General features: G+C 41.1%; 1 protein-coding gene across 2 annotated transcripts in view; it reads left to right on the top strand.

The window, feature by feature from the left end:
• The first annotated feature begins 414 nt into the window (after positions 1-414).
• rassf7a (Ras association domain family member 7a) overlaps positions 415-27,907 on the top strand; it is a 31,980-nt gene continuing 4,487 nt past the window's right edge. Inside the window, exons 1-3 of one of the 2 annotated variants that reach the window (XM_061721485.1) lie at positions 415-589; positions 25,612-25,805; positions 26,929-27,860. In XM_061721485.1, coding sequence (XP_061577469.1) covers positions 25,703-25,805; positions 26,929-27,860 — 1,035 coding nt within the window. In that variant the 5' untranslated portion in view covers positions 415-589; positions 25,612-25,702. Of the gene's footprint in view, positions 590-9,942; positions 10,358-25,611; positions 25,806-26,928; positions 27,861-27,907 lie in introns of those variants that run through there. The other variant, XM_061721484.1, reaches the window with a different exon arrangement.

The following is a 27,907-nucleotide window of genomic DNA, read 5'->3' on the forward strand; positions in this document are numbered from 1 at the left end:
TCACATTGTTGATTAAAAACAGTTTGTTTTTAGAACTTAAGAATTTTAGAAATGAAGTAGACATGGGATATGGGACTATGATATACAGGTAGTTTGATCCAACCTAATATAGAAGTATTAATAAATAAAAAAGACACTAGTCGGGTTGGGAAAAGGTCTAAAAGACAAGCGAGGCCTTACTATTTTCCCTCCTTTATCAACCCCTCACCACAAATCACCATACTTCTCTTTTCTTTTCCCCTCTCTTCCAGTGCATAGGGAGTGGTGTTTGGGTAGTCATGTGACTTTTTGTCTGAACACAATTGCCTGTGTTTGCCATTGGCCGGTTTTCTTTGAAAGAGCGTTGGTTTCCTGGGTGACGGGGAATGGCGGCACCGCTTCGCTTTTCTCTGCGCCCCCCCCCCCCCCTCGCATTACTCTGAGCCGGTCTCTCTCTGACGCTCTGTCTCTTCCACAGGCTGTGGAGGATCAGGTAGCATGTGAGCACGACACACACAGACAGTGACAGAGTTGCATCGCTCTTCCTCCTCTCCATCTTTTCTCCTTTTTCATCAGGCAGGCAGTCGTAGAAACCATAAGACTGCAGAAGGTGAGTGAAACAAATGATCTTGCTTGTTGGGATGCAATTAATTTCATGCCATTGAGTTTAGAGTTTGTTCATTTTAGATGCACATGAGATTGTTTTTAATGCAGCGAGAAATATGTCATGCACTGCAGATCAGTCAGTGATTGGCGTACTGTTTTCAATCAGCAGAGTAGTTTTAAAGTTAAACATGGTGGCTTTTTTGTTGTTTTTTTTACTTGACTGATGCTCTGGTATGCTGTTGTATTAGTCACCGTGGTAACACCATTTGACATGTTAACCAATACTTGCCTAGTAATACTTGTCTAGCTCTCTGACACTGAGAAAAATATGCTCCCTATAGATGAATCATTCACATATGTTTTTAAACTCATCATTATGATGTGTGACCACCAGCCTGACACATTTACTTCAAGTCTGTATCTGGGTCTTTGGTTAATGCTCCTGGGATGAACTTTGCTCCGTTGTTATGATCAGAGGCTGCATATGAACATGGATGTGGTGAAGTATGTCATAAACCACAGGCTCCACACATACTGTGTGGAGCCTTGCATCTTATCAGTGTTTTTCAACAGTCATTCCACTTTACAAGAGCAACAAAAACCTTTGAACAGGCCAAAAAATATATTTCACAACGCGAAAAAAGTAATGGTGAATGTTTGTCATCAATAATTAACATTCGGGAGCTTCTGCGTGGCGTTGTTCTGCAAGTCATTACTGTGTCTTTGCTTAAAAACTATTGACGTTAAGTTACTGTGGGACCATATTACCTTGTAAAAAGCTCTATTGTGAGGATAGATTGAATATCCCCAAATATAGCCTGCCATTTTCTCAGGCAAGCTACAAAAAAGTGCACTTTGGTAATCAGTTATACATTTCAGACGGCATGTTACTTTAAAGCTAACTGTTTCATACATGGGTTAATGTTACAGACTACTGTTTCATTCAAATTAGCATGTGTAAGGCTCAATAAAGTAAACTTAACAAACTACGGCAATTTACCCCCCTACTCTTCCCAGATGCAACATGGTCAGCTGTGGTGGATTGGTACCGGTCATTTGAATTATTGCACCTAGAGACAAGGGATTAGATTTTCTTCCAAAATGTAGTGGACTAAAGATGTCTGATAAACTTTGGTCTATGTAAAAAAAAAATAAAAAAAAAATTGACAGGACCATGAGCGTTAGCCCAACGCAGGTCTGAGTGCAACCTGCAAGCTGCCCTAAAAAAGAGCAAAATGGATTTGTCACATGTCTTTTAACTCTCAAGCATCCATGTGAGACACTTGATTAGTGAGCATATTATAACATTTTTATAAGAATTTCTGGACTCTGCTCAGTCATGCTGCTCTGACTGCGGTCCATCAATCCATTATCTATACGCACTTCAACCCTTTTAATGGTTACAGGCTTCTGCGGGAGCCTCTTCCAGCTGTCTATTGGTGTAAGTTAGGGGTACGCCTCAAACATGTCGCCAATCCATCACAAGGCAAGTATAGTACTAAGGGAATATTAGCATGTCCACCCAGTTAGTAATTAATATTGACACTTATTGCAGAGTTGTGGACTAAATACTGGTTTTAACTACTTTCATTTAAGGCAAAAGTCAGATATTAGTAGGTGCTAATAGTTGCTAAAAAGAAAACTACTGAAATTAAACTTAACCCATCATTTTGTGACAGTATCATGTCATTAAACCATCACAACTCAACTGTGAGTTTGGAGAAACATCATATTTTGTTCATTTGACTTCACATTTGACCGGATATCAGAAACACGTTAAAATGCTCCAGAACGGAGCTGGGGAGAGAATCAGGCAAGTAAATAGTTAACCTTTTTTTTTTACTCAGCAGAAGCATAGAAGGCATAAGAGACTCGTATCGACCTTTGAATTTTGTGAACACAATGGTAATTTACAGGAGTTTCTATATTTTCCATTCGACCAGCATATTATAGGATTTTAGTGAGTTAAGCCGTGAAGAGCTTTACATGAAACTAGTGACTTTGCATTTCTGTAGACATGCTGATAATCTTTAACTGGGAGTTTATTGGAACCAAGGGTTGTTGGTGTCATCGGAACATTTTTTTTCAGCCTTGTGTTATGGTAGCTTCTCCATAGCTTCTCCAAAGCATCTGTGACAAGCAAGAATCTTGAATGACAGATTTAAAATGTTTAATCATTTCTAAATCCACGTAGATATAAGACAGACACGCCTGGCTAAAGTAATTTCTCCTGTCATCGTAGCAGAACAGACGGCTTATTCTTTTCTTTTCTTTAAAATATTCAACAGCTGCCTGTGATGCTCCCATCATCATGACACAGACACAATAAGGCTTGTGTTTGGGAATCAGGTTGCTTTGAGAGGTTTCCTGGCACTGTTACCATCCTGAAGTGGCTTTTTGAGCTCCGTGTCCAGGGCTCCAGCAGTCAGGTGGACACTTCTGTGTTTGGTTACTGTGGCAACACTGAAAACTGGCTGTCTGCCCCTCTCTCAGGTGCCCTGATGACCTGGACAATTCTTTGAACATTCACACACTAAACACATCACTGCTTGCTTGCACTTAACAGCCCCCCTTGCAAAGCAAAAACAAAACGAAACAAAAAAAAAACAGATAGTCAGGCTGTACTTTTGTCTCTTTCCATGTCAGAAATGAAGTCCGTTGACTTCATTTCAACAACAGATGTACAGGACTTAGAGTGGTCCACAAAGCCATTGTTACTTACAAGGAAGACATTTTTTTTTTTTCAAGGCTGCACCATCAGGCACTTTGGACCTTAAGCCAGTGTTACGAGTTTGACGACTTAGCTAAGTGCTTGTCCGTATTAAGTATTTGAAGATTCACAGCAGGGCTGGTGTCACTGATCCACAGCCTGGTACTGCACTGCTGATGCAACCAAGAGGAAACTGGTGCTGAGGCCGTGTTGTTCCCTCTGACTGCTGGGTGCCATGATGTCACCACTGCTGACCCAACAATCCTAACATTCCTGCTGATAGGGTTTTATGCAGACGTTGAGGGGAATACGCGAGAGACACGTGGGGGAGATGCAACGAGTTGCACACATATGGCCTTTGTCTAAGTACTGATTAATAATCTGCCATATGACCACACACACACACACACACACACACACACACACACACACACACACACACACACACACACACACACACACACACACACACACACACACACTCAGATCTTGTCATTAATTCAGTCTCATGCACATGTCCACTCAAGCGCACCCTCGCGCACTCTTGAAGCTGAATAAAGATGGTGATGGCAGTCTCAGCGTCCTAGTTAAAATTCAACATGTCTTTAAGTGTCTGTACTTGAAGCTCCGGTGAATCAATTTTGCATTCATCCTGTGCTTTAAGCACAAATGTCTGTTGCTGAACTGGTATGATTAGAGAGATCCAACTCCATTATGCACCAGTATCATCACATCCTTGTGTGTGCTTGCATTCAAATTTCCTGTTGGTGTGTGTGCGCTTATAGTGGATGATTGTAACCACAAAAAACTCGATTGCCATAACACAGATACGGTTTTCCTTTGATCCATTAAAGCTACTGAAGGAAAGAGATGGCAGGCCTGGTGCAGTGAAAGCTTTTAAATGCTGTTGTTGCTGCAGGTGTTTGGGTTGTCCTTTCTTGTAGGCACTCTGCGGATTAGGACTAGTATTGTAAACGATCACAAGAAAAAGGGCCCCGAAATTTGGGACGACATGTTTTTGTTCACCGAGACAAATAGAAACCAGTTTGGTATCAACAAACAGAAGTAAGAACACCTTTAGTGCATTAATAGCCTGTGGCGGTAGTTGTGGACAGAATTGTTGGGTATCAGTATATCAGTATGTCCGGGAGGCCTCTCCATCACTCTGTGTGGGCTTATAAAGCTCTTTGTTCACCTCTGACCTCTGACCCACACCCACCTGACAGCTCCACTGTCTCTAACCTGGATTTCCTGTCTATTCATTGTTCCTCCTCTCAGAGCTTTTCTTGTTGAAATCATCAATAAACACATCATTCAAACATTAATGCAGCCAATAGTTTCACTTTGCTCTTTGAGTTTCGTAAGTGAAAAGTTCAGGACTCTCTGACACTCAGCTTTCTTCGTAGGCTAGTTTTAAACTGTTTCCATTTGCTGATAGGAACGGCACAGGGCAGCGCAGTGTGACACTAATGGGACTGCGTTATCTAAAAGAGAGTGACTTCAGGGAAAAGTGACTTTACGTCTGTGGGCAGGATGGAAAAACACTGGCTTAGTTGGAGAGGATGAAGGAAGGAGATGAGATATGTTGAGGGGCGAGGTAGCTACTTCTGATACGATCTCTAGAAAGCATTAAAATGTAGTGCTTCAGTTTAGATATCGGTTCAAAATTCATTAGATTTCTCAAAATAGTTTTTCATGGAATCTGTAAAAGAAAAAAAGAAGCACCATGAGGTGACATGAAAAGTAGCAGTGTTTTGGAATGATAGTGGATTTGTGTTGAGCCAAAGAGAGGGAGAAAAAAGACAGAGAAAGGTTGTCAGTCCTGACAACTTGAAAACAGCTGAAGGCCTCTTTTGTTGTCTTTAGTGTGAAGAAACTACTCAAAAAAGTGAAAGAAAAAAACTGATTTTTTTTAAATTTTTTTATTTTGTATTGGGTTTCGTCGTGATTTAGTTCGTTTACCTGCAACACATACGGGGATCCAGTTGAACATCGCTCTCTTTCATCAGTCGCGTTTCCATTACCCCAAATATCACAAAGGAAAACCTGGAATATAATTGGCTCTAATTCCAAAGAAGTCCCAAAATATCCTGAAAACCTTTTTTACGTTTTCACAAGAGGTTTTTTTAGATGTCAATAATCCAGTTTTCAGCAAAAGGGTAATGGAAACGTTTTTGCGCATTTGCACGTCTCTGGCACCGCTGCATGTGAAGTAGCCAGTCAATCTGAAGTCATCAAAATCTAGTTTCCAGCTGTTATTTTGCCTCATTGATACGATGTAGTTGTGCTATGACACTACTCAAATCATTATGCATTGCTGCAATACAAAAGGTACTTTTCTCTGAATAATCATTTGAAGGATAATTAGCTGCCTTCATCCTCTGACTATCTTCTCAACAGCAGTAGCGACAAACGCAATAATTTGTCAGAGACTAAAGAGGCTTTTGTTTTCACCTTCTTCAAAGTTGAGATTTTCTTGTCACTGTTTGAAAGAGGAATCTCGCAGGACGACATCCAAAGAATTTGGGAGACACAGAAAAGACACCGTTCAGTGAAAACCCTGACCCCCTGTAGCGGTTCGTTTATTGCAAATTTAGAGTTAAGCTTTTTGCTACGTGACTATTTCCCAGTGGTTATGCATCATCAGTACACCAATTCTTATTCATAAAGGGGTAATGTACTGACACAAATTTGCTTTCAAACTATGAATTATCTTCAGAGCAAGATTTCTGGGAAGAAAACAAAAGTCTTTGTCTGGTTTTTATGTACGCTATATTTACATCCCAACTAGGCAATTACCTTCGCTGGCAAACACCGTCCTGCCTGTCATAATGATATAGAAGACGTAGCTGCCCTTATGGAGCAACAGCATCAGTCTGACCATAATGAGACAGTATTGCTATACTTAGACATGTTTGGCATAAACAGCATTACTACCTTGTGTTGCTTGCCAAGAGTATGAAAACCGACGTCAACAAAAGTTCAGGAATGTGTTTCTCAGGACAGAGTCATAGTCTTTTCTTTTTATTCTGGTCACGCTCTGCTTTTTAGTCTCCGCTGACCTGTTGACCACCTGTTGAAGGCCGTCTTTAGTGAAAGGGTGACTAAATAAAGAATTTGCGTGTCGCGGGTGGGGGTCGTGGAGCTGAGAAGATGGGAACGGGTCAGGCTTAGCACAAAATAAATGCTGTTCATTCTTGGTGGATAATGACCAACAAAGACACTATTGGCGTGTATTCCCGAACCAACTGAACCGCTGCCAGACCAAAGAAACATATTTCTCAGCCTCAGATCCATTTACTTGTCCCATTGGAGCTGAGTTATGGTCAGCTCGCCTATCAACACATTTATACAAACTCACTAAGACTTGAGGTCTGTTGTCAAGTGTCTGTGTAGGTGTAGAAATTGAGTTAATTCTCTCTTTTTGTGGATTCGTGGTAAATGTGAAAGAAGTACAAAATGGGGAAGCCTTTCTTCTTATAGCACAAGTTTGAAGTTTTTTGTTAAATGCAGTGACAGAGTGGGAGGAGGAGAGGGGAAGAGGACGAGTCAGTGAGAAGAGAGGGATGAAATGTGGCGTACAACAGGGATAGGTTTAGTAGGGGGCGGTGCACACAGCATTAGGAGGTGCCCCGAGGAATGCCTGGAAGGTGTAAGCAAAGTCTGGGAGGCTCTGCACTGATAATCCTCCAGATGAGAACGCAACACCCTCGCGCTTTAATAAAGTGGATACGAGTCTAACTTAGGTCTGGATCTGTGAAGTGTACTTACTTACCTACTCTTCAGCTTTTAAAATATCACTTCTTTGGCACCTCAGACTTTTTCTCTGTGACCTTTAGTACTGTTACCCAGCACTACCTCGAGAAGTTCTTCCTCCAGTTTCATACTAGATTGTTATTTAAGTGATTTGTCAGACAACACTGCTCTTAGATGTGCCAAAAGCTTTGCTTTATTGACAGCTCAGTGAACCACTTCACATAAATGGGGAACGAGTCTCAACGGGCCTCTTTGACTCAGCCCGGCTACAAGCTGCAGTGTTCTTTGCAGTGGTCCCTTGTTTGCATGATTTCACTCATATTAATGCAATTAATCTCAGATATCTATTTTTGGAAGATCTACTTTATACAATGTGCAGACTGGTTATCAGCCTCTCTGATTGCATGTGCTCATTAGTTTGTTGAAAACACATTCTGACATCAAATAGAGGGAAAGAAGAAGTGAAAATGACACATTATTACTGATGTCCTGCTGCTGCTGAGTTGTGCATCAGAGATCTATAGCTAGAAAAGTTGTACAATGAATTTTGAAACTAGCGTCGTGTTTTCTTTTGACTGCTTATCTATTCAGTCCCCTGGATCATTTTGCCACAGAATTTTCTAGCACATATTGAGACGGGCATTTGATTTAGTATTTAAAATCTCAAGTGCTTAGCTTCCACAAGGAAACAAAGTCTGGATATGAAAGGAAGAGCTTGATGTTAAACTTAAAAGGCACTCTGAGACCACAGTCCCCGCCAAAATCCATCTCCTATGTTGTGTGTTTTTTAGAAGGTGATCCAGATCTAGAAAAAAAATATATTAATGGTTTATTCTTGGGATATGTGCTCCACTTTTTAACCAAGTTTCAGAACATTTGAACATTTGGTCCTGTGGTTTCTTGGTGATCTTGCTGTCGGATAGACACTGAATATGTCCTTTGACCTCGGTGGAGGAGCCTGGAACTCATCATAAATTAACTGGAAGGGGCGAGGAATGTATAAACAAATGTGGGGAATCTTTATGAAAAGCACTCTGACACAGGTGCTTTCTGGGCTCCAGGTATTTATCTGTTAGTTATTAACTACAACACTTTACTATTTATTTATCAGTGTTAAGTAGGAATGGGCGATATTTTACCGTTCACGATAAACCGTCAAAAAAATTCCTCACGATAAGAATTTGTCATCTCGCGGTAAAAACGATAAATTCCCCTTGATGAAGTTTTTGTGTAAAGCTGAGGAAGGAAGGAAGGAAGGAAGGAAGGAAGGAAGGAAGGAAGGAAGGAAGGAAGGAAGGAAGGAAGGAAGGAAGGAAGGAAGGAAGGAAGGAAGGAAGGAAGGAAGGAAGGAAGGAAGGAAGGAAGGAAGGAAGGAAGGAGAGAGCAGGAGGAAAGAAGGAAGGAAGGAAGGAAAGAAAGGGGAGAAGGAAGGGAGAAAACAAGGAAAGGAGGAAGGAAGGGAGAAAAGAGGAAGGGAAGAAGGAAGGAGAGAGCAGGAGGAAAGAAGGAAGGAAGGGAAGAAAGGAAGGAAATGAGCCTGAAAGAAAGAAAGAAAGAAAGAAAGAAAGAAAGAAAGAAAGAAAGAAAGAAAGAAAGAAAGAAAGAAAGAAAGAAAGAAAGAAAGAAAGAAAGAAAGAAGGATAAATTCCCGTTGATGACGTTTTTGTGTAACAAACATGGCGGATCGAGCGAGATAGATTTATAGTTACAAAGGTGGAGTTTAATTGGTATTTTTTTTATCATAATTTTTATCGTTATCGGGATAAATGACGGAAATTATCGTGATACATTTTTTAGTCCATACCGCCCATCCCTAGTGTTAAGTATAGATTATTAGTCAGGCTCTAATTGTTTAGCAAAGACTGTAATGGATGTATTATTCATGTCTGTATATGATTCTGTTTCATTTGCAGGCCTCTCCCCCTGCTAACACATTTTTTTCTGTTACTATGTCAGATGTCTACCAAGTTTGCTCTATAGCTTCAGGTTTGGGAGTTGATAAGGAAGCGAGAGACTAGTAATGATTCAAATGTTAAGAGTGAGGGAGACGAGGGAGAGATGTTAATGGGAGCAGGGTCTGGCTCATGCTGAGGGGTTCCCACACAATCTGCCTGGCCCATTGGTCACGCATGTCTCAGCTCACTGTGTGTGTGCATGTTTGTGTGTGTGTGTGTGTGTGTGTGTGTGTGTGTGTGTGTGTGTGTGTGTGTGTGTGTGTGTTTTAGTGGGGGAGAGCAGTGAAGACATAGCACTTTTCAGAGTTGTTTTAAAAATAAAAGTTGAACAGGTTGACCAGTTTCTGTCTTTCATGTTGTTTTGTTTTGTGGATTTGTTGCACTCTGGTACAGAGAGGTCAGGTTTAAGTAGCTTTACTGTCCCACTTTCTCACCGGGCGTTGTCCAGCTCAAATGCAGATACTCGCACACACTCTGTAGTTTCACCTGGTCGGCCCTACTATGACCTCATTCCAGGATAAGGAAGTGGAATATCACCTGACTACCTCATTTGTGTAATCAGCTGTTCGTGCAGCTGGAGGCCAGAACTTGAATGTCTGATACCTGAGGTTATTGAATGAACAAACAGCAGAGACTGATATCTAAATATATAGGCAAAAAGGTTTGCATTTATAAAGGACTGGTACCTGAGTGTTCCCATGAACAGAGGTTTATCTTTTGAAAAATGCTGAGAGCAAACTGAGTAACTGGGAAAAATGACACCAAGTAAGAATGGCAAAAGGAAAAAAAAAGTGCACTCAGCTACCTGAAAAGGGGGAGGTTTCTGATCTGTCAGCACAGCCAGAAAGGGTGGGGTGAAACACAGTGAGAGAGAGAAAGGGAAGAGTGACTGGGAGGGTGTGTTTCTGTGTGGGTGAGAGACACAGAGAAGGAGGAGCAGCGCAGACACACACACACACACACACACACACACACACACACACACACACTCACACACACACACACACACACAGATCTCTGGCAGTATCTCGAATCTCACTTCTGGTGAGGACACCCAGTAAGAAGGGCATTCTTGAGGCAGCCGGCGGCAAAAAGGCAGCAGGACAGAACAAAGAAGTTGAGGAAACCCTTAAACCTTTACGCGACCACATCTGACTGCCTTTGACCTCCGCCGGACTCACACACTCCTCACACACGCACACACTCGCGGGCTGACTTGCACACCAGCCGCACAACCGGCTCTTCTCCCCAGTTAAAAGTCAAGGATTTTTCTGACTGAGGTAGAGAGAAGGAGAGAATAAGAGCACGCCGGAAATTTAACCCATCAAAGAGCAAAGGATCCTCTTTCTCGGTAAGTTAAAGGGCTTTCTGTTCAATTGTTTGAATGCGTCCTGGGCTGTTTAAATGTTTGTGTCAGGAAGTTTCTCTGATGCCAGCTGATTGGCTGCAGCGTCGCTGGGTTTCAGCATGCATGTCAAGAGAGCATTTATTATTAAAAAGTCTGACTAGCGTTGTATTTTTCTGAAAGTTTGAGAAAAAAAAGAGGGTTTTGTGCTGTGTCGTTGCAGATTTAAACCTTATCTTTACATTTCTCTGTTAAAGCTCAACCTGTCACCCGAGTGCACTTATCTTCAGCCAAAGAACTCAAACCTGTCAGAGTGAAACTTCTTTCTTCATGAAACTTGCTTTTCCTTTTTTGTGTGTTTGGAGTTCTCAATCTGGAATTCTGGAGCCAATATATATTTTTTAGACTGGATGCGAACCACACACCTGCAGCTTTTAGGCTTGAAGATTCATTTATAGAGGACAGGGGGCAGAGTTCAGTTCAATGGTCCACGTGTATTTAACTGTAAACGTGCTTCACATCACAAACGTTAGCACCAAACTAATCCAATGCACCAAGTCACTCCTGGCCAGCCCATTTAATCACTATGCATGGTGCATATTGTGCTTAAATATTCCTAGCATTGCATGTGTCTGGCACTGTAGCTCATTAGCAGGCTGTATTTGTATTCCTCTAAGGGTCATCGATTGGAAACTTCCCACACTGGAGGTGATATCTTTTTTCCCTGACTGTCCGTAGGAGTTAAACAAATATATATCACATGTGTTATCCCTGTATCCCTGTGTTTTTGCAAACTGAACCTGTTCCAAAGAGATAATTGGAGTATAATAAGTGGCTGTATGAAGAGGAACCTCTAGCATTTCATGTACTTGAACTTCCTTTAAACATTAGTTATCCCTTGGAATACATCTGCTTTTCTTTTTTTTCTCTTAGGGTCACGTGTACATGCAGTCACTAAACCTCATTCAAATGTATCAGTCCCAGCTGACCTTTGCTCACTTACCACTATTATGTTCGTGCTGCTTTTGCGTACCACAAGATACCACAGCTTCCAAGTGCAGTATATTCAAACCATCAGTCCTATTCCCTTCAACTTTTTGATGGACAGAGCAGAAATGTGATGATGTAAATTACTGCTAAATGCTTGTTCTTTTTTTGACCAACAACATGAGCATTATTCCTAAAGTGGAAGTTGTCTGTAGCTGTAATTTATTAGAAAACCTGCCTTGTTTATTTACCACTTCTGTTCTCTCTTCTTCCCTCTATGCTTCCCTCATCGCTTATATATTTATTATTTTCTTTCAAATGAACAACACTGTTTAGCATGGAGAGAGCAGTGTCCTCTGAGAGTTCTTGTGCCTCGTTTTCTGCAATGTTATTTTTACTGCTCTTTCATTGCTCAAACACAGAGATGGACTCTTCTTCTCCTCTAGAAGTGTCTGTCACTGTTTGTGTCGGTGTGTCTGCCTATTACTCATGTCGGGTAGAAAAGGAGGCAAATCTGCTCAGGTTCAGCAAGCTATCTCTTGGGATTCTTGATGGGAACTTTCTGAGTCATTTTTCATGCTGTGAAGTGACTTAATTTTTGCCTCTCTTATCAGTCGTGTTTCCGCACTCCCGCAGATGGTCTCAGGGCCAGAGATGATTGGAAAAGCTATGATGGACTCTCTGGGAAATACTGTGTAGTCATGTTTGGAGGTTGGGATTATTTTTGGAAAGGTGTTTTGTACTGCTTTCTCTGTAAACATCCTTCTCTTGCGCGTGTTTCTGTCTTTGCCTCCCTTGCTCTCTCCCACTTTCTGTGCATCCTTTCCCAGCATGTGCCATGTGATGAAAAGGCAGAGCTTTGCTCTGCTCATGTCAGATCCATTAGGGATGAAAGCACACTGCAGTGATAAAAGATTGATCCAGTCCTTCTTGGATCGCGTTCACATCCCTCACACCGTGGTCCCTCAGCCTCCCTCACATCCCAGTTTTCACTCTAAAGTCAGCCCAATTTTCAATTTATCAAATCATCAACACTCTAAATAAATCATCCTCACCAAGTTTACAAGGAAAACATTGTGTAGTTGCATGGAATATAGAGTATCTCCTTCCTCAGTGTTGTTGCGGCACCAGGAAGAGTGTTATGTACTTTACCAGCGGAGTCGGTGAAAGACGGGCATCCAGCCCAGCACTGTTTTACCTGTTTTATCTGAGAAGGCAAAGACAAACACAACAGACCTGTAGTTTGTCAGCTGGGAGCCTGTAATTACTGAGAGGAAGGAGGGGATTTGGAGAAGGAATTTCACTGCGGTTCTGTTTTTAGATCTTTAGACACACACACTTGAAAATGCCTTTGGTGTGTGTTGTAAAACTGCACAGAAATGTGTCGACCAACCAAAAACAAGCGTGCAAGTCTTTTGATCCCAGTCGGAAGTTTGAGAGACATATCCCTGAGGGAATGGTTTATTCCCACTTGAATGAAATTGTGCTCAATTTGGTCTTTTTTTTCATATATATTATATATATATATATATATATATATATATATATATATATATATATATATATATATATATATATATATATATATATATATATATATATATATATATATATATATATATATATATATATATATATATATATATATATATATATTTCCTGTAATGGAATATATGTTGATTAGTTTAAGGTCATTGAATGGCACATACATCTGTAGCCTGGATCTTTTTTCATTCATCACTCTATCCTTCATGTTCTGGTCACAGGTTACATCAAACCACCTGCTCTCAGAATTTTCATGCAGGACATAATCCACCCGGGGCCATGTTCCCAAGTGAACCCGGCTTACCGTAAAGCTCACCTGAGTGAATACTGTCATGCTCTGTCAGACCGAACTTCGCATGGCTTCAGTGGTACTCACCGGTTCCTCTTCTTTGTTTTATTAACGTCTTCTGTTTGTCCCTCTGTTATTGGCGCTTAAATTCTACCACATATAGTGATTGTTGCATGGCAAACGTCTCTCCTTTCCCCTTTGGGAGTCTCATGTGACTGTGTTTATGCACCTATGGATGTGCTAGTGAGCAGCAGGTTGCTCCCTTGCTCAACCAGCCATGTAGTGTTGACGCAGCACAGCACACAGTGCTCTCTGGGCAGTAAATAACATGGCGCCTCAGTCAAGGGACCTGAACAGAGCCAGGAGGGATGGTCAAGACGCCAGGAAGAAAGGGATGGTGTCTGACTCAGGGTGAAGAGACTGTAAATCAATGTGTAGAAGAAGATACGGACAGGTGGATCTGACAGACCTAGTACTTATTCTGAATGACTTGACAACAGACCTGTGTTTGAAATTACATGTGCTTGACTATGGATGGATGGATGGATGGATGGATGGATGGATGGATGGATGGATGGATGGATGGATGGATGGATGGATGGATGGATGATGGATGGATGGATGGATGGATGGATGTATGGATGGATGGATGGATGGATGGATGGATGGATGGTAGGGATGGGCCGTATGGACTAAAAAATGTATCACGATAATTTCTGGCATTTATCCCGATAACGATAAAAATGACGATAAAAAAAATACCAATTCAACTCCACCTTTTTAACTATAAATCTATCTCGCTCTCAGATCCACCATGTTTGTTACACAAAAACGCCATCAACGGGAATTTATCTTTCTTTCTTTCTTTCTTTCTTTCTTTCTTTCTTTCTTTCTTTCTTTCTTTCTTTCTTTCTTTCTTTCTTTCTTTCTTTCTTTCTTTCTTTCTTTCTTTCTTTCTTTCTTTCTTTCTTTCTTTCTTTCTTTCTTTCTTTCTTTCTTTCTTTCTTTCTTTCTTTCTTTCTTTCTTTCCTTCCTTCCTTCCTTCCTTCCTTCCTTCCTTCCTTCCTTCTTTTTTCCCTTCCTTCCTCCTTTCCTCCTGCTCTTTCCTTCCTTCTTCCCTTCCTCTTTTCTCCCTTCCTTCCTCCTTTCCTTGTTTTCTCCCTTCCTTCTCCCCTTTCCTTCCTTCCTTCCTTCCTTCCTTCCTTCCTTCCTTCCTTCCTTCCTTCCTTCCTTCCTTCCTTCCTTCCTTCCTTCCTTCCTTCCTTTCTTCCTTCTTTTTTCCCCTTCCTTCCTTCTTTCCTCCTGCTCTCTCCTTCCTTCTTCCCTTCCTCTTTTCTCCCTTCCTTCCTTCTTTCCTTGTTTTCTCCCTCCCTTCCTTCCTTCCTTCCTTCCTTCCTTCCTTCCTTCCTTCCTTCCTTCCTTCCTTCCTTCCTTCCTTCCTTCCTTCCTTCCTTCCTTCCTTCCTTCCTTCCTTCCAAAAATCAGCTTTACACAAAAACATCATCAACAGGAATTTATCGTTTTTACCGCGTCATGACAAATTCTTATCGTGAGGAATTTTTTTGACGGTTTATCGTGAACGGTAAAATATCGCCCATTCCTAATGGATGGATGGAATTACAGAAATAATTCTGGTCTAGCCCAAGAAGTAATATTTCAGTCTTTTTTTAAGTATTATATAGTGAACAATAAACTTAAGCTCGGCCTCCATACATTATATCACAAATCACAAATCAAATTGAAATTCCTCTTTCAAATTACTTTTGGTTTATATTACAGAATTAGATAACATTTCTATTATACTGAATGTGAGAGAATAAATGGATATGTTGATAAGGTACAAACATGAACTTTCCAGCAAGAATTGTAGGGTTTTATAAAATCCCTAGGTACCTGGTGAGCTTCCAAAAGCACACAAATACACACGTACACATGAACATCTATCATTGCTCAATCTTTCTTCTGTGTACAGTTTAGACTACCATGCTCCCAGAGTCAAAGAGACCAAAGCAGACACTGTTTCTCATCCGTAGAGATGAACAGATAAGTCATATTCTCAGTGTCAGATTACCCTCTTCTTTGTGGTTTTAAATGCAGTGCTTTGCTCAGACTGATGGGATCCGTTCAAAGATGCAGTTCACTGCTCACTGAGTTCACTGTGAAAATGGGGTCAATTTCATATGGATATATCTCAGTCTGTGTCCGTCTCCCTACTGCGGAACAGTCCCTCTTTAACAAACACTTGTCTTTGTACTCTCTTCTTACATTATACCCCCCCTTCCCCCAAGAGGTGGCCAATATATCTCTCATATGTAAACTCAGCAACATTATTCTCATCAGTATACAGTTTGCTCACGTATCCATGCCAAAGATCGCCTTGGTGATAATATAACGACGCACTTTACAGAGTTATACCAGCTTAGTCCCACAGACAGTGCAAGGTTACTATAAATCTGCACCCTCCCTCCCTTCCTTCTGTATCTTTGCTCATTTTGACTGACTTCTCTGCTCTGTTAGGCCTGATCGTTACCCTTTCTTAGAGTAATGACAGGGAGACTTTCATGACACCCACCCATCAAACTATAAATCAAACATATTGAGAGGCCCACCCACGCCTTGTGATCCACATGCAACAAAAACATTCCACCCATTACTTTGTGTTTAAAGTGAGTTCAGTCAGGGTTGGGGATCAAAACTCAGTACAATAACAGAACTGCACATCAGGAACTGCTGTGTTGTCAAAGCCTTCCTCAAATATTTGGTTAGATTAGCCATTTTATGTTCTTTTTCTTTGACCTCACGCTTATGTATCTTTAATTGTTTAGATATAGATTAGCCTATTTTATTAAAATCCAAAGCTTGAGAATTTTAATTAGTTTTAAAGCATCTGTCGAATTACTTCTTGAGGGCCTTTACATAAACTATACGTACAGCAGCAGGCTGCAGTTCTTTGTACTAGAGATGCCTGTCAGTCAGTCAATGAGGAGACAAAGTTTACCTGTATATATCTAGGACAGGGGTCGGCAACCCAAAATGTTGAAAGAGCCATATTGGACCAAAAACACAAAAAAACGAATATGTCTGGAGCCGCAAAAAATGAAAAGTCTTGTATGTATAAGCCTTGGAATGAAGAAACACATGCTGCATGTTTCTATATTAGTTATAACTGGGGGAAGATGTTTTTTTCATTATGCACTTCGAGAAAAAAGTCAAAATGTTGAGAAAAAAGTCGAAATGTTGAGGAAATAGTCAAAATTTCATGAAAAAAGTCAAAATGTAGAGAAAAAAGTCGAAATGTCAAGATTAATGTTGAAGTACAATCTTGAGAAAAAAGTCAAGATTTCGAGAAAAAAGTTGAAATGTTGAGAAAAAAGTCGAAATGTTGAGAAAAAAGTCAAAATTTCAAGAAAAAAGTCAAAATGCCGAGATTAAAAAGGCAAGGAAAAAGGAAGAAAAAAATTAGAAAAACGGAACAAGAGAAGAAAAAAGAAAAAAAAGGAAAATAAGAAAAAAGAAATAAAAAGAAAAAAAGAAGAAAAAAAGGAAAAAAAAAGAAGAAAAAAAGGAAAAAAAGGTCAAACATTTTTGAAAAAGCTCCAGGAGCCACCAGGGCGGCGCTAAAGAGCTGCATGCGGCTCTAGAGCCGCGGGTTGCCGGCCGCTGATCTAGGATATCTAGGATAAAATAAAGAAAACCATACATAGCTTTAGCCCCCATTGCAATATTGTTTATGTCACTTCAAGATGACGTATGGAAAGTTGCAGTTGGTGCTTCCATGATGATCAGTAAAATGTGCTGCTTGTGTGGAAGTGGTACCAGGGTTGGAAAACAGCTGTACTTTACAATGTAATGGACAAACGCAGTAATTATTCTAATCTGATGTTCATCTTTACTTCTACGCCAAACAAAAATGAAAAAGAGTGGAAGGCATGTCCAGACACAACTAGTCTTACTTTGTTTAAGATGTCCTATTTTCTTTTCATATATTTTTGTATCATCCTGCCTTTTAACTCTGCTAGTCTTTAATCTAAACACTATTCGGTTTTCAAGTTAATTGGAATGTGACTGTATGACCTTTCAGGAGGAAACATTGCTTGCACTTTTATGGGATGAATATCAGAGTGCTTATCCGTTCAAACTTCCCAGAGATCTTATCTCAGCACACAAGTAGCATTTTTGTGGAATGAAGTACCTCTATGGAAACAACATCTCAGATTTGTATCAGTGTGGCAATATTTTTACAAGTTTCTTCTATGATAGGTCATCTGAAGGTTCATGCATGCATAACAGGTCTTGGCTGTCTTTCCATGGCTGTGTTTATCGCTATACCTCTCCCTCAGGGCCAGGTGCGTTGGAACTCCCTAGGTAAATATCGGGAAGGCGTGAGGGGAGATGTTTTGCATTCCAGTGGGAGTGATCTCTACAGCTGATGGCTGTCTTTCAAACTTTCTGTGATTTCTTCAAAGTTTGTCTTGTTCAGGAGGTCTAGCTTTCTGTGTCAAGGTCGGATCTAATCGAAAGCAGCAGTGGAAGGATTTCATTAGCCTTGGTGGCCATTTGTGAAGTGCCTCTGTGATGGTCATGAGGGGAGATTGATGTCTCGGGAGGAAACTGGAATTCCTCTCTTTCATCTGTGAAAACATCCAGTCAACAGAGTGTTTTCAGTGTTTTCATTGTAATGAAACCTTGTCAACCGTGCCTAAGAATGAACACCTGCTCTGCCGTAGATTTATGACTGTGTTACCTGCTTTGAGACTGAAGTGAGGTCGCTTTACATCGCCCAACAGACGAGTGCTGCGTGTATGGAAGTTAACCGTGAAACTTTGAGATGTCCAGGGTGATTTTTTTCTTTTACCCATGGGCTTGTTAATGGCAGTATTCCTTGATTCTGATAGAGACTTGCAAGTGCATACTGAATCATGAATTGCATTGAATTCAAGTCTGATGAAAAGTCAACCAAAGTCTAGTGACAGAAAAATAAACTTTTAGCAGTACCCGCGATCTTCAGATCGAGAATACAATTACTTGATCATGGAAAGGTTGGGAAACCTTTGTCAAGCACTACAATACAAAGTTACTGGTTCCTTTCCCTTTGGGATTTGTAAAGTATTTTGAATTAAAAAGAAATAAATAGCCACGTAATACTTACTATGAACAATAGAAACTTTATGATAATCTTGTCCTGAGGAAGAGGCAACCTCTCTGGGCTTAGAGACATTTGGACTGGACCATCACACAGTGGAAAAGTGTTTTGTCATCAGACTAAACACTACCTTATAAAGACTATTATCAGCAACACGTTCTAAAGCAAAGATTAGTATGTGGGTGAGTATGTGGTTGCATCCCTGTCCTTTGTAAAAGTAATTTCCATTTTTGTCATGACAGCATTAATGCAGAAAGTGCATTGAGACTTCAAGCCAAACGTCTCCGCCAAGGATGTTCATGCATTTTTCAACAAGACAATGCAAAATCACATTGTCCACACATTACAAAGACAAGGCTGAGGAAGAAGAAGGCAGTGCATTTGCTTGGCCGTAGCCCTGACCCGTCTCCACTAGGGAATGCGTGCAGAATTATGAAACCAAACATGAAACAATGGCACAGCAGTAGACTTGTTTTCAAGACGATTTAGACAAAATAACATCTGTAAAACTTTTTGACTTGATATCTTCAATGCCATTATGTCTTTTAAATGTTGTCAAATCAAGATTACACCATTTCAAATGGTGGCAACTGTTCCAACTTTAAGTTGTTTGCATATTGCCTTCTATATGGCAGGTTATTTAATAGGAATATCTGCTGTTATTTGTCTTGAGTGCATGTTTTTTTTGCCACTACATAGTTTCCAATAGGTCAAAATGAAAGCCATTTTAGTCCAGTGTAAAACTAAAATAAACCACAGCATGTTGTTAAATAAATATAAAGGGGAGTAACTATTAGTAAAATTTAAATACTACCTTGATTTTTGTACAATGCCTGGTTCTGGCCTTTATAAGTGTTTTTTTTTTTCATTTTAGTGGTATATTGTAGATTGTGCTTCAAGTATTCAGGATAACAAAAAAGGAGACAAAAACGCCAGTGAATAATTGAAAAGCGCAGTCACGGAAGCGGTCTCTAAATTGCTAATGAGTTCATCATCAAAATGTGACGCTGCAGGCCACGGTTTTCTTGACTCCTCAATGAGACATAAATGCATGCTAGAAGTCAGAGTACATCACTGTACAGGCTTGAAAAATAGTAAATATGAATAATGTGTGCGGATGAATTTAAGATGCCATATTTTCCACTAATGTACTGTATAAATCCTTTAAAGTAAGTGGATGATTTCTACGGCTGCTTCTACTACTTTGGTCCAGAATTGAGCATCATCATTTAGTTGAGTCAGGTTGTGTGGTCACGTTTGCTCATATATAACATATGATTGTGGCTATGACTGCATACCTTCCTCTGACCTTTTTTATACCATATACATCCACATATGCACACTGTCCAAACTACTGTACATCTGCTGTGTGAGAGACTTCTACTTGAGAATATGTAAATGTCTCCCTTCCCTCACATGCAGTGCTGAGTCAGATCTGGAGTATACAATTACACATGGGTGCCCGTCAGCAGTCCTAAGGCCCTCTACCCTGGCTCGCCCAACAAGGCAAACTCCTGTTCTTGTACGACTCGGAGTGCAGGTAGCTGAACCAATCTTCCCAATCTGGGCTCTAGAGAGCACCTCTACCTTCGCCTTCCATTGACCACGTACAATTTAGTCTCATCCTCACGATTACCTCATGGCTCTATAGTTGGATCCATGAGTCAGCGCCCTGAAATTCCTCTTTAATGACTCATCTCCACTTTGTTTCCGGGTTTGAAATGAATGACTGCAAAACCAGGTATGAGTTTTTCGCCTGGCGAGAAGATTAATGGATTAGCGTTTTATTGTGGCCAGGGTTGTGTAAACTGTTGCGGCCACAACACACGAGTGTACCTTATCACCTTTCAAAGAAATGCAAACACTTTGCTGAGTTGCTGCAGATTCTTTAAAATAAACCAAAATAAATACAAAACCTATTTTCAATTCCCTACATCTGTACACTTTCTGTATCTCATGTGGTTCAGGGTGGTTTACCCTTTGCTTATGCAAGTATGCTCGGTGGTAGTGACAACCACATGTTGATAGCCACCCTTCAACGGCCACATCTGCTGAGCATCCAAAAGTTTAAAGATGAATAATCACCTTTAATTTTTGTTGTTGACTTGGGATATGAAGTTGGAACTTTTGACTAAATATTGAGTTTTATACTAGGTATCACTGCCCAGCTCTCGCTGAGTTTCTCTTTTCTCACTGTCCCTCTTTCATTAGCTAATCATTAAGGTCGTAAAGGCTGCCGGTTGCAGCAACGTATCGCTGTACGCAAGTGCGACCGAGGCTTATTAGTGCTGTTTCTGATTCCTTTCCCGCTGAGCCATTAACATGTCAATAGACTAAAGACACACGCACAGAAGGGGACATTTTCAAACAGATAGATGGTAACAAGCATTAGGACTTTGTTCCGAGAAATATTTGCCAAATTAACGTGCTGTGAAAAAATGCATTATTCATCAGGTGTGCTGAAGCTTCAGTGAAGTTCTGCATGCAGAGAACCAGGCAACCGTTCTGTCTAATTAACCAGCAGTGTATCTGGAGAGTGTGCTGCAGCCTGGCCCTACCATGGAAAGTTATTAACTTTTAATGTCACCCAATAGAAGCCTTCAGATCTTATATCTAGTTTCCTCACATGCCCAGTGGGACACTGCCTTCTCTCTGCCTGCAGGCGCTGGAGCCGTGCTCATGACGAGTTCTGCATGGCACTTATTGTGTGTTGAGACTTGCTGGAGACTTCTGGGGAATTTAGAAAACATTGTTCTGATAAAGTTAGAGGATACAATCATTAGAATGAAACATGTGATGCCAGGTAAGGCCTGTGAGTGTTATGTAATGTAAAGTATCTCCCCTAATGTCTTCTGACTGTGCCCGAGGACTATTTGGGTCCAGCATTGCACAGATGTTTTGTACAGGGTTTAGCACATTTTAGTCCTCAAGGCAGCTTTTTCTTTCTCCTGTTTTTTTTTAAATAATAAGTTTTGAAATAAGTAACACTTCAAAAACATTTTACTAAGTGGTGGATGTGTAAGAACAGAGAATGATAATATAAAAGTAACCGAAAAGTTTACAAAGCCCACTTCTTGACTAGATAAGTCTATAATGATTGCTCACACGATCAACACTCTAATCACTTTAAATCCTGAAAAAGTGTATCCCAAGCTACCTATTTTTGCAGATGGTAAGGGAGACCACTGCAGTTAGACGTTGCTCTCTAAAAGTAAGGAAATATTCCTTCTGATAAAATAGATGAAGCTCATACATTTACAGAAGTGCATTGTGCTACTTCAAAGAAGAGGTGGATGATTCATCACAAAATTTCCCCAGAGATCTAATCCCTGAAGAGACTATTTTACGTCATTATAAATAATTATTGCTGTGTTGACAAGACGTGTCAGGGAAATGTCTTTGTTTCTGGTCTTGTCGGTCTTTGAACACATAAACACGCACTTGCTTGACGGGCTGAAACACTGGAGGACGCGGAAGAAGGAGGTGAAGATGCAAAACAGGTGGCGAGGCAGGGCAAAAGAAAGTATCTGTTTTCCCTTTTACTAGTTTTATCAGTGGCAACATGTGCTTGCAGCAGAATGACTGTAAACGCTGGTTTGGTAGGCGACTCAGCAGTGCCAGAGGCCACAAAAGACACAATACTGTCTGCTGAGTGCAGAACAAGAGCAACAATAATGTCTGTACAGATGAGACAATGATGCTCGGTGCCAGCGCGTTACTGGCTCTTTGAGTGTTTGTCACTGCCAACCTGGAGCTGAGTGGCACAGAGGACACAGCTTCTCCCTGCATTGTTCATTGTCCTTTAACGTCAATAATCATCCTCTTATATGCACTTAAATCAGTCTGGGCCAAGGCTTGATTTTTCTCTGCAGATGCTGATAGGGGTAGCTGTTTGTCTGCTCTTGTTGTGTTTGTGTACCCATCTGTTTGTAGGATCTGAGGGAGTTTGTGACATGGACTCTGCTGCTAACCCCTGCAATTGTCTTCAGACCTCTGGTGCTGTAGAGATAGCACAGAAATCACTCTGAGCTGCAAATGGCTCTCATAAAGATAGGTTTAAATGGCATGTTTGCTTGTGTATACAAACATGGATTCATGCGTACCCAAACTTTGACCATTACTCTCCTTTAGGACAGTGCTTTGTGCACACACGCAGACATTTACACCGTAAACACACACTAACCAGGCTCGTCATGTAGCTTCAGGCCTTGACCCTCTGAAGTCCATTAATAACCTTGCAGGTTTCCCAATGCTGTTTATGATTAACAGAGATTAACCTTTGGAAGGAAATTAAGGGTTGAAGGTGTATATCTCCAGTTGCACGAATTCATATGAAGCACAAAAAAACGTTGGTGAGAAGATGTCTCCCAAAAGCTCAGAAAAGATATTTATCTCACATGTTTGCCTTATGATATCGTAGACATTTGTTCAATGGTAGTTTTTTACTTCTCAACTTTTCCAGAACTGCCTATTTCCATTATTTGAAGCTCAATACTGTTACAGTTGCTCACCCAGAGTGGCAGACAGACGAGCCGGATCATGCCCCATGCGTCTGCAGGCCTGGGATGTTAACCACCTCCGCCTTGAGTCAAAATCACCAAGGAGCTGAGACAGTGAGGCAGAGACTGATGAAAGATGCGAAGCGGGTTAGCATGATGGATGAATGATAATGAGAGTGGAGAAGGGAGTAGTGGCATATGGCTCCACTCCCATTTCTCTTCTCAAACACACTTTATTCTTTTTTTATATGTCAGCATTTTTATTTCCTTGCATTTGATTTGCCATTTTGATGTCCTTGCTTCCATGTCTTGTCTGTTTTATTTTTATTCATTCATTCATTCATTCATTCATTCATTCATTCATTCATTCATTCATTCATTCATTCATTCATTCATTCATTCATTCATTCATTCATTCATTACTGCAAAGTGATCATTCCCTGGAAGATTGTGAGACTGGCCAGAGCTCAGAGTCTCAGCTGAAACTGTGTTCTTTATTGTTTAGGTGGGTGGGGCCTGAGTGAAAGTCTTAGTGAGTTTGGTAAATTGTTTTTTTTTTTTAATGTCTTTTCTCCTTGCAAGGTCGGGGCAACCTTTGATTAAAAGTTTTGGGAAGCTTGAGTGGTTACAGTAAAGGTTTTGGATAACATCTATGATGTGGATTAAAGGAGGGGGGGTGTATTTAATGACTCAGAGCATGCAAAATAGTCAGCAGGATGTGTCCTGAATCTGATAGCAAATATTATGCAACAACCTTTGGTCGATCCGTTTTCGATACCTGTTTCATCCATTTTTGCCATATTTTGATTGAAAGACTTTGAATATATTGTAAACATCTTCTAAGCTATTATCATTGGCGAGAGTTTATGTTCGGTAAAAGGTTGCACTTTCTTAGCTGTGCTCAGAAGATGAACTGGTTCAGGAAGGTCAGATGTCTGGTTGTCGGTTTTGTTGTGCTGGTGACAAAAAGAACATCCAGCAACCTAAGACCCACAGGCCTTTGAGTTTCCTGTTCGTGCAGATTATCACATTTCATTAGCCAGAGGTACAAGAGCTAAGCATCACGAGAGAGTGACATTCCGAGCTGGGAGATGTGTTTTTTTTTGTTTTTTTTTCAAATCAAAGACAAAAATCTGATACATGGAAACTTAGTTTTACCTTTGGTCTGCATGGGAATTTTGTTAAAATCAGTTATGTGGGCCTTTTTTCTCTTAACTTGTGTCATGCATTAGAGAAAAGATTTGAAGCTCTCAGGCTTTTAGAGTTTTGTAATGTGTTTTTATCTATCTGAAATGAAATATTGTCTTGTTGTAGCTCAACCAGCCAGACTTAATTATGTATTGCAACAGAGTACTGTACTGTCTCAAAAAAAGTATTGACTTCCCTGAGGTTTTGAAATGTAGGGGTTTTGATTTAGATAAGCACTCCCTTTTCATGTCAGACTTCTTTCCAAATGTAACCTCCTTCCTCGGATCACTCAAAAGGATTCCTGCCACATGTGATCATCCGTAACCATCCCCCGCTTGTTTCCTGTGATATTGTTCAATCTTGATGCCATACCGTCATTCCCTCCGTAGGTGGTGTAATGTTGCGATGTTCTTCATGGTGTTGTTGCCAAATCAGATAGTCTATTGCTCCCCAGCAGACTTTCTGTTTGGCATCTAAACAGTGGAGAAGTGATGGCGGTGCAGGCCGGCAAGTCACCAGTAGGGGAGGGGTGGGGTGATGCGCTTTGTTAAGAAAGGCAGGAATTCTTCTGGCTGAAAGATGAAGTAAGTGCATTCCTCCAAAGCTGCTCCAAATAGGCAGCCAACGGAGCAAAGCCATACTCTGAATTAAGGGCGAGATAATGGCGAGGCTTGTAGTAAAACCCCTCCTTGTGAGAACCTGAGAGACAGATAGAAACAGAACACCATCTGTCTGACTCGCTGAGAAGTTGTCTTTTAGCCACCTGGGCTACAAACTTTAATTTCCTGTGCCAAGTTCAGGAGAGAACTCTAAAACTGCCTGAAGCATATAACTTTTTATGTGTACAGCACTGATTTATAACCTCGTTTTGTGGTTTAGCTGTTAAACTGAAGACAAAGGGCAAGACTAAGCATAATGATATTTCTTCACATTAAACCTGCTGCTCTGCTCTTTGAAGTCAAATGGGATCCAGTTATGGGCCTGCTGAGTCCAGTCAAACTGAACACACACACACACACACACACACACACATTTTTCTGTCTCTCCTGCTATGTTTCCGTGTGTTTCTTGTCTCACAAACATAGACACTCTTGACTTGCACAGCTTTTCCCGTCAGTTCCCCTTAGCAATGAGCTATCATAACAGCTTTGAAGGAAGGCAGCAGAGCGTTTAATTGGGTTACCGACTGGCATTTATGCTCACAGGTCCACAGGATGCTGTTGGGACTCTTTACTAACCACTAGGAACTTAACAAAATATTACAATGTTTTATCCGTCGGGTGTTAACCTTGAAAAATGACAGCTATGATGCTTTAACTCTGCTCGAGACATGTTTGACGTCAGCACTGTTTGCTGTGTAAACTAATATTTCATAACATGACTAGCATACGAGGATGTCCTGTACATGATCAACAAGTCGCGTCATGTGATTACATAATGACCTCACTCCATAAAGTTTTTTTTCCTTTTTTTATGTTCTATTACCTCAAGGAACATGTAGTTACCTAATTCATAAATGTTCTCTGCCACAACTAGGATGTAAAACTCTTTTAGCCCATCCCATTAACACACTTCTCATCTCTGTCTTCTTCTCCTTTTAATTTTACAGAGGGCATGCAATGATAAGCTGTGTGAAGCCAAGCTGAGCCGATCTCTGTAGAGAACCATCATATCATTCACCCTGTTCTGCCTGGTCCCAGATGGAGCTCAAAGTGTGGGTGGATGGAGTGGTGCGGGTGGTGTGCGGCCTTTCGGAGGAGACCTCTTGCCAGGATGTTGTCATTGCTTTGGCACAGGCCATCGGTGAGTATCTCGGTTTTTGAAGTCGTGTGTCGCATCTTTTTTGTCTCTGTGTGACAGTTTATCCAAAAGCCTTCACTGGTTCAAAAACGGCTCTTGGCAAACACATTTTTGATGAGGACCAGTTTACTAATGCATGTCGTGATGAGGCTGCAGCGATACTGTTCTTCCTCCACCTTTTCGTTCTCCACTGAACCGAATCGAGCCCTCTGCATGATCATCAGCAGGTCAGCTTAGATTTGAGCCGGCTCTCTGTTTCTCTATCCTCCGGCTTTGTTCAAAACTACACGTCACAGCAGCATTGAACAACATAACTCCAGATTTAGCACTCTCCTCCTTCCATGTGTGAGCTGCCTGCCAAGTCATTGGGGAGGTTTTGCCCTAATTTCAAAGTCCTTGTGGAAACTTCAGTTTATTTGAACGTTTTTCACTTGTTCTGCAAGTCTTATGCAGTTACCTTGTCTTTCAGTCCTCCGTAGCAGAAATGTACGCAAAGCAGCATCATTATAATGCTTGTGATGGCATCTGCTCTCTCAATATCACTTGTGTAGAATCAGGGTGAGGAAGATGAGGACACTCACTGCTTAAAAATAATGAAATAACGGCAGTTGATTGTCACATTTAATTAAATTTTAAAGGGAAGTCTAGCCCTAGCTCAGAACAAAGCACATTTTTTCTCTGCTTTACTTTTTTTTTTTTTTTTTTAATTTATTAACATACAGTGCAAACGATGACAAAAGACAGCATCAGTATATGTGCGTGTGTGTGTGTGTGCGTGCGTGCTGTGTTTGAGTGTAAATAAGGTGATGAAAATAGGTACATAAATTGAGAATATTGATTCGAAAGTGAACAAATAAGTAATTATCATATAGAGTGGTGTAGCATGATATCATATAAATATAGCATAATAAATATAGTAATATCCTAATATAACATAATTTGTATAAAATATTATAACATATAACCAAATTATATCACCATACTATTATATATAACAATATAATACTATAGTTTAACATCCCAAGAGATTTCATAACTTAATATAATAATATGATTTTCTCTGCTTTACTATGTTTTCATGCATGTAGGTGTTTGTCCTGACTTTCTATTTCTCTGTGCTCCCCAGGACAGACAGGCCGATATGTTCTTATCCAGCGTCTGAGGGACACAGAGAGACAGCTGCTGGCCACAGAGAAGCCGCTGCAGTCCCTGGCGAAGTTGGGCCAGCATGGCAATGAAGTTCAGTTCTTCCTGCGTCGCACTGGCCCAAGCACCAGTGATTCACCTAGTTCAAAACAGGAGAGAACAACTCCCGTTCCACTGCCCAAGCATCCTGAACCAGAGCCTTTGAAACAACGTAATCAGCCTAAGAAAGCCCTTACCTTTAACTTGGGGCCATCCACTTCCCCTAAAACTAAGACCAAACAGTTTAAGAGATCTCCTCGGGACTCTCCAGAGCAAAGAGCCTCCCCATCTCTTTCACCCAGCCCCGTGTCCCCTCATGTGCCATCCCTTTCTCCTTCACCACCCGTAGGCCCATCAAAAGACGAGGTCTTTAGGAAAGTTCTTCAGCAGCAAGAGCGACTAAGAACCATTGAGGATCAGCTAGAAGCCATAGAGAGGGATTCACATTCCAGGGAACATCCATATCCCTCCCCAAGTCCCTCACCAGTCTCTGATGTTCGCTTGCAAGAAGAGATGGACGCTTTAGAGCAAGCAATGCGTAGGAACCAGTCCGAGCTCGCCCATGAGCAGTACTGGGAGGAGGAACTTCAAGCAGAGATAGAGAATGAGCGGGGAATGAGGAGGAAGCTGGGGGAGCTCCATGCCAAGCTGGACGACTGCGGAAGACGGCTCCATGAGTTCTCAGTTCGCTCTGCTCAGCTGGAACAAGAGATCCAGAGGGAGAGCCAGGCAGAGGGCAAAGCCAACGCGCCTAAGGAGTCTCTTGATGCTGTGACGGCAGAGCTACTGAGCCGGGAGAGGCACGGGACAGAGCTGGAGGAGCACCTATCTGAGACTGACAAGGCTCTGGGGAAGGCAGAGTCTCTGCTGCAGGTAAGGAGAGAGGTGACGGTACTAGAAAAAGGGCTTTAGTTTGACAA

Source organism: Cololabis saira, chromosome 5 (assembly GCF_033807715.1).
Source record: "Cololabis saira isolate AMF1-May2022 chromosome 5, fColSai1.1, whole genome shotgun sequence".
Classification (NCBI taxonomy): Eukaryota; Metazoa; Chordata; class Actinopteri; order Beloniformes; family Belonidae; genus Cololabis; species Cololabis saira.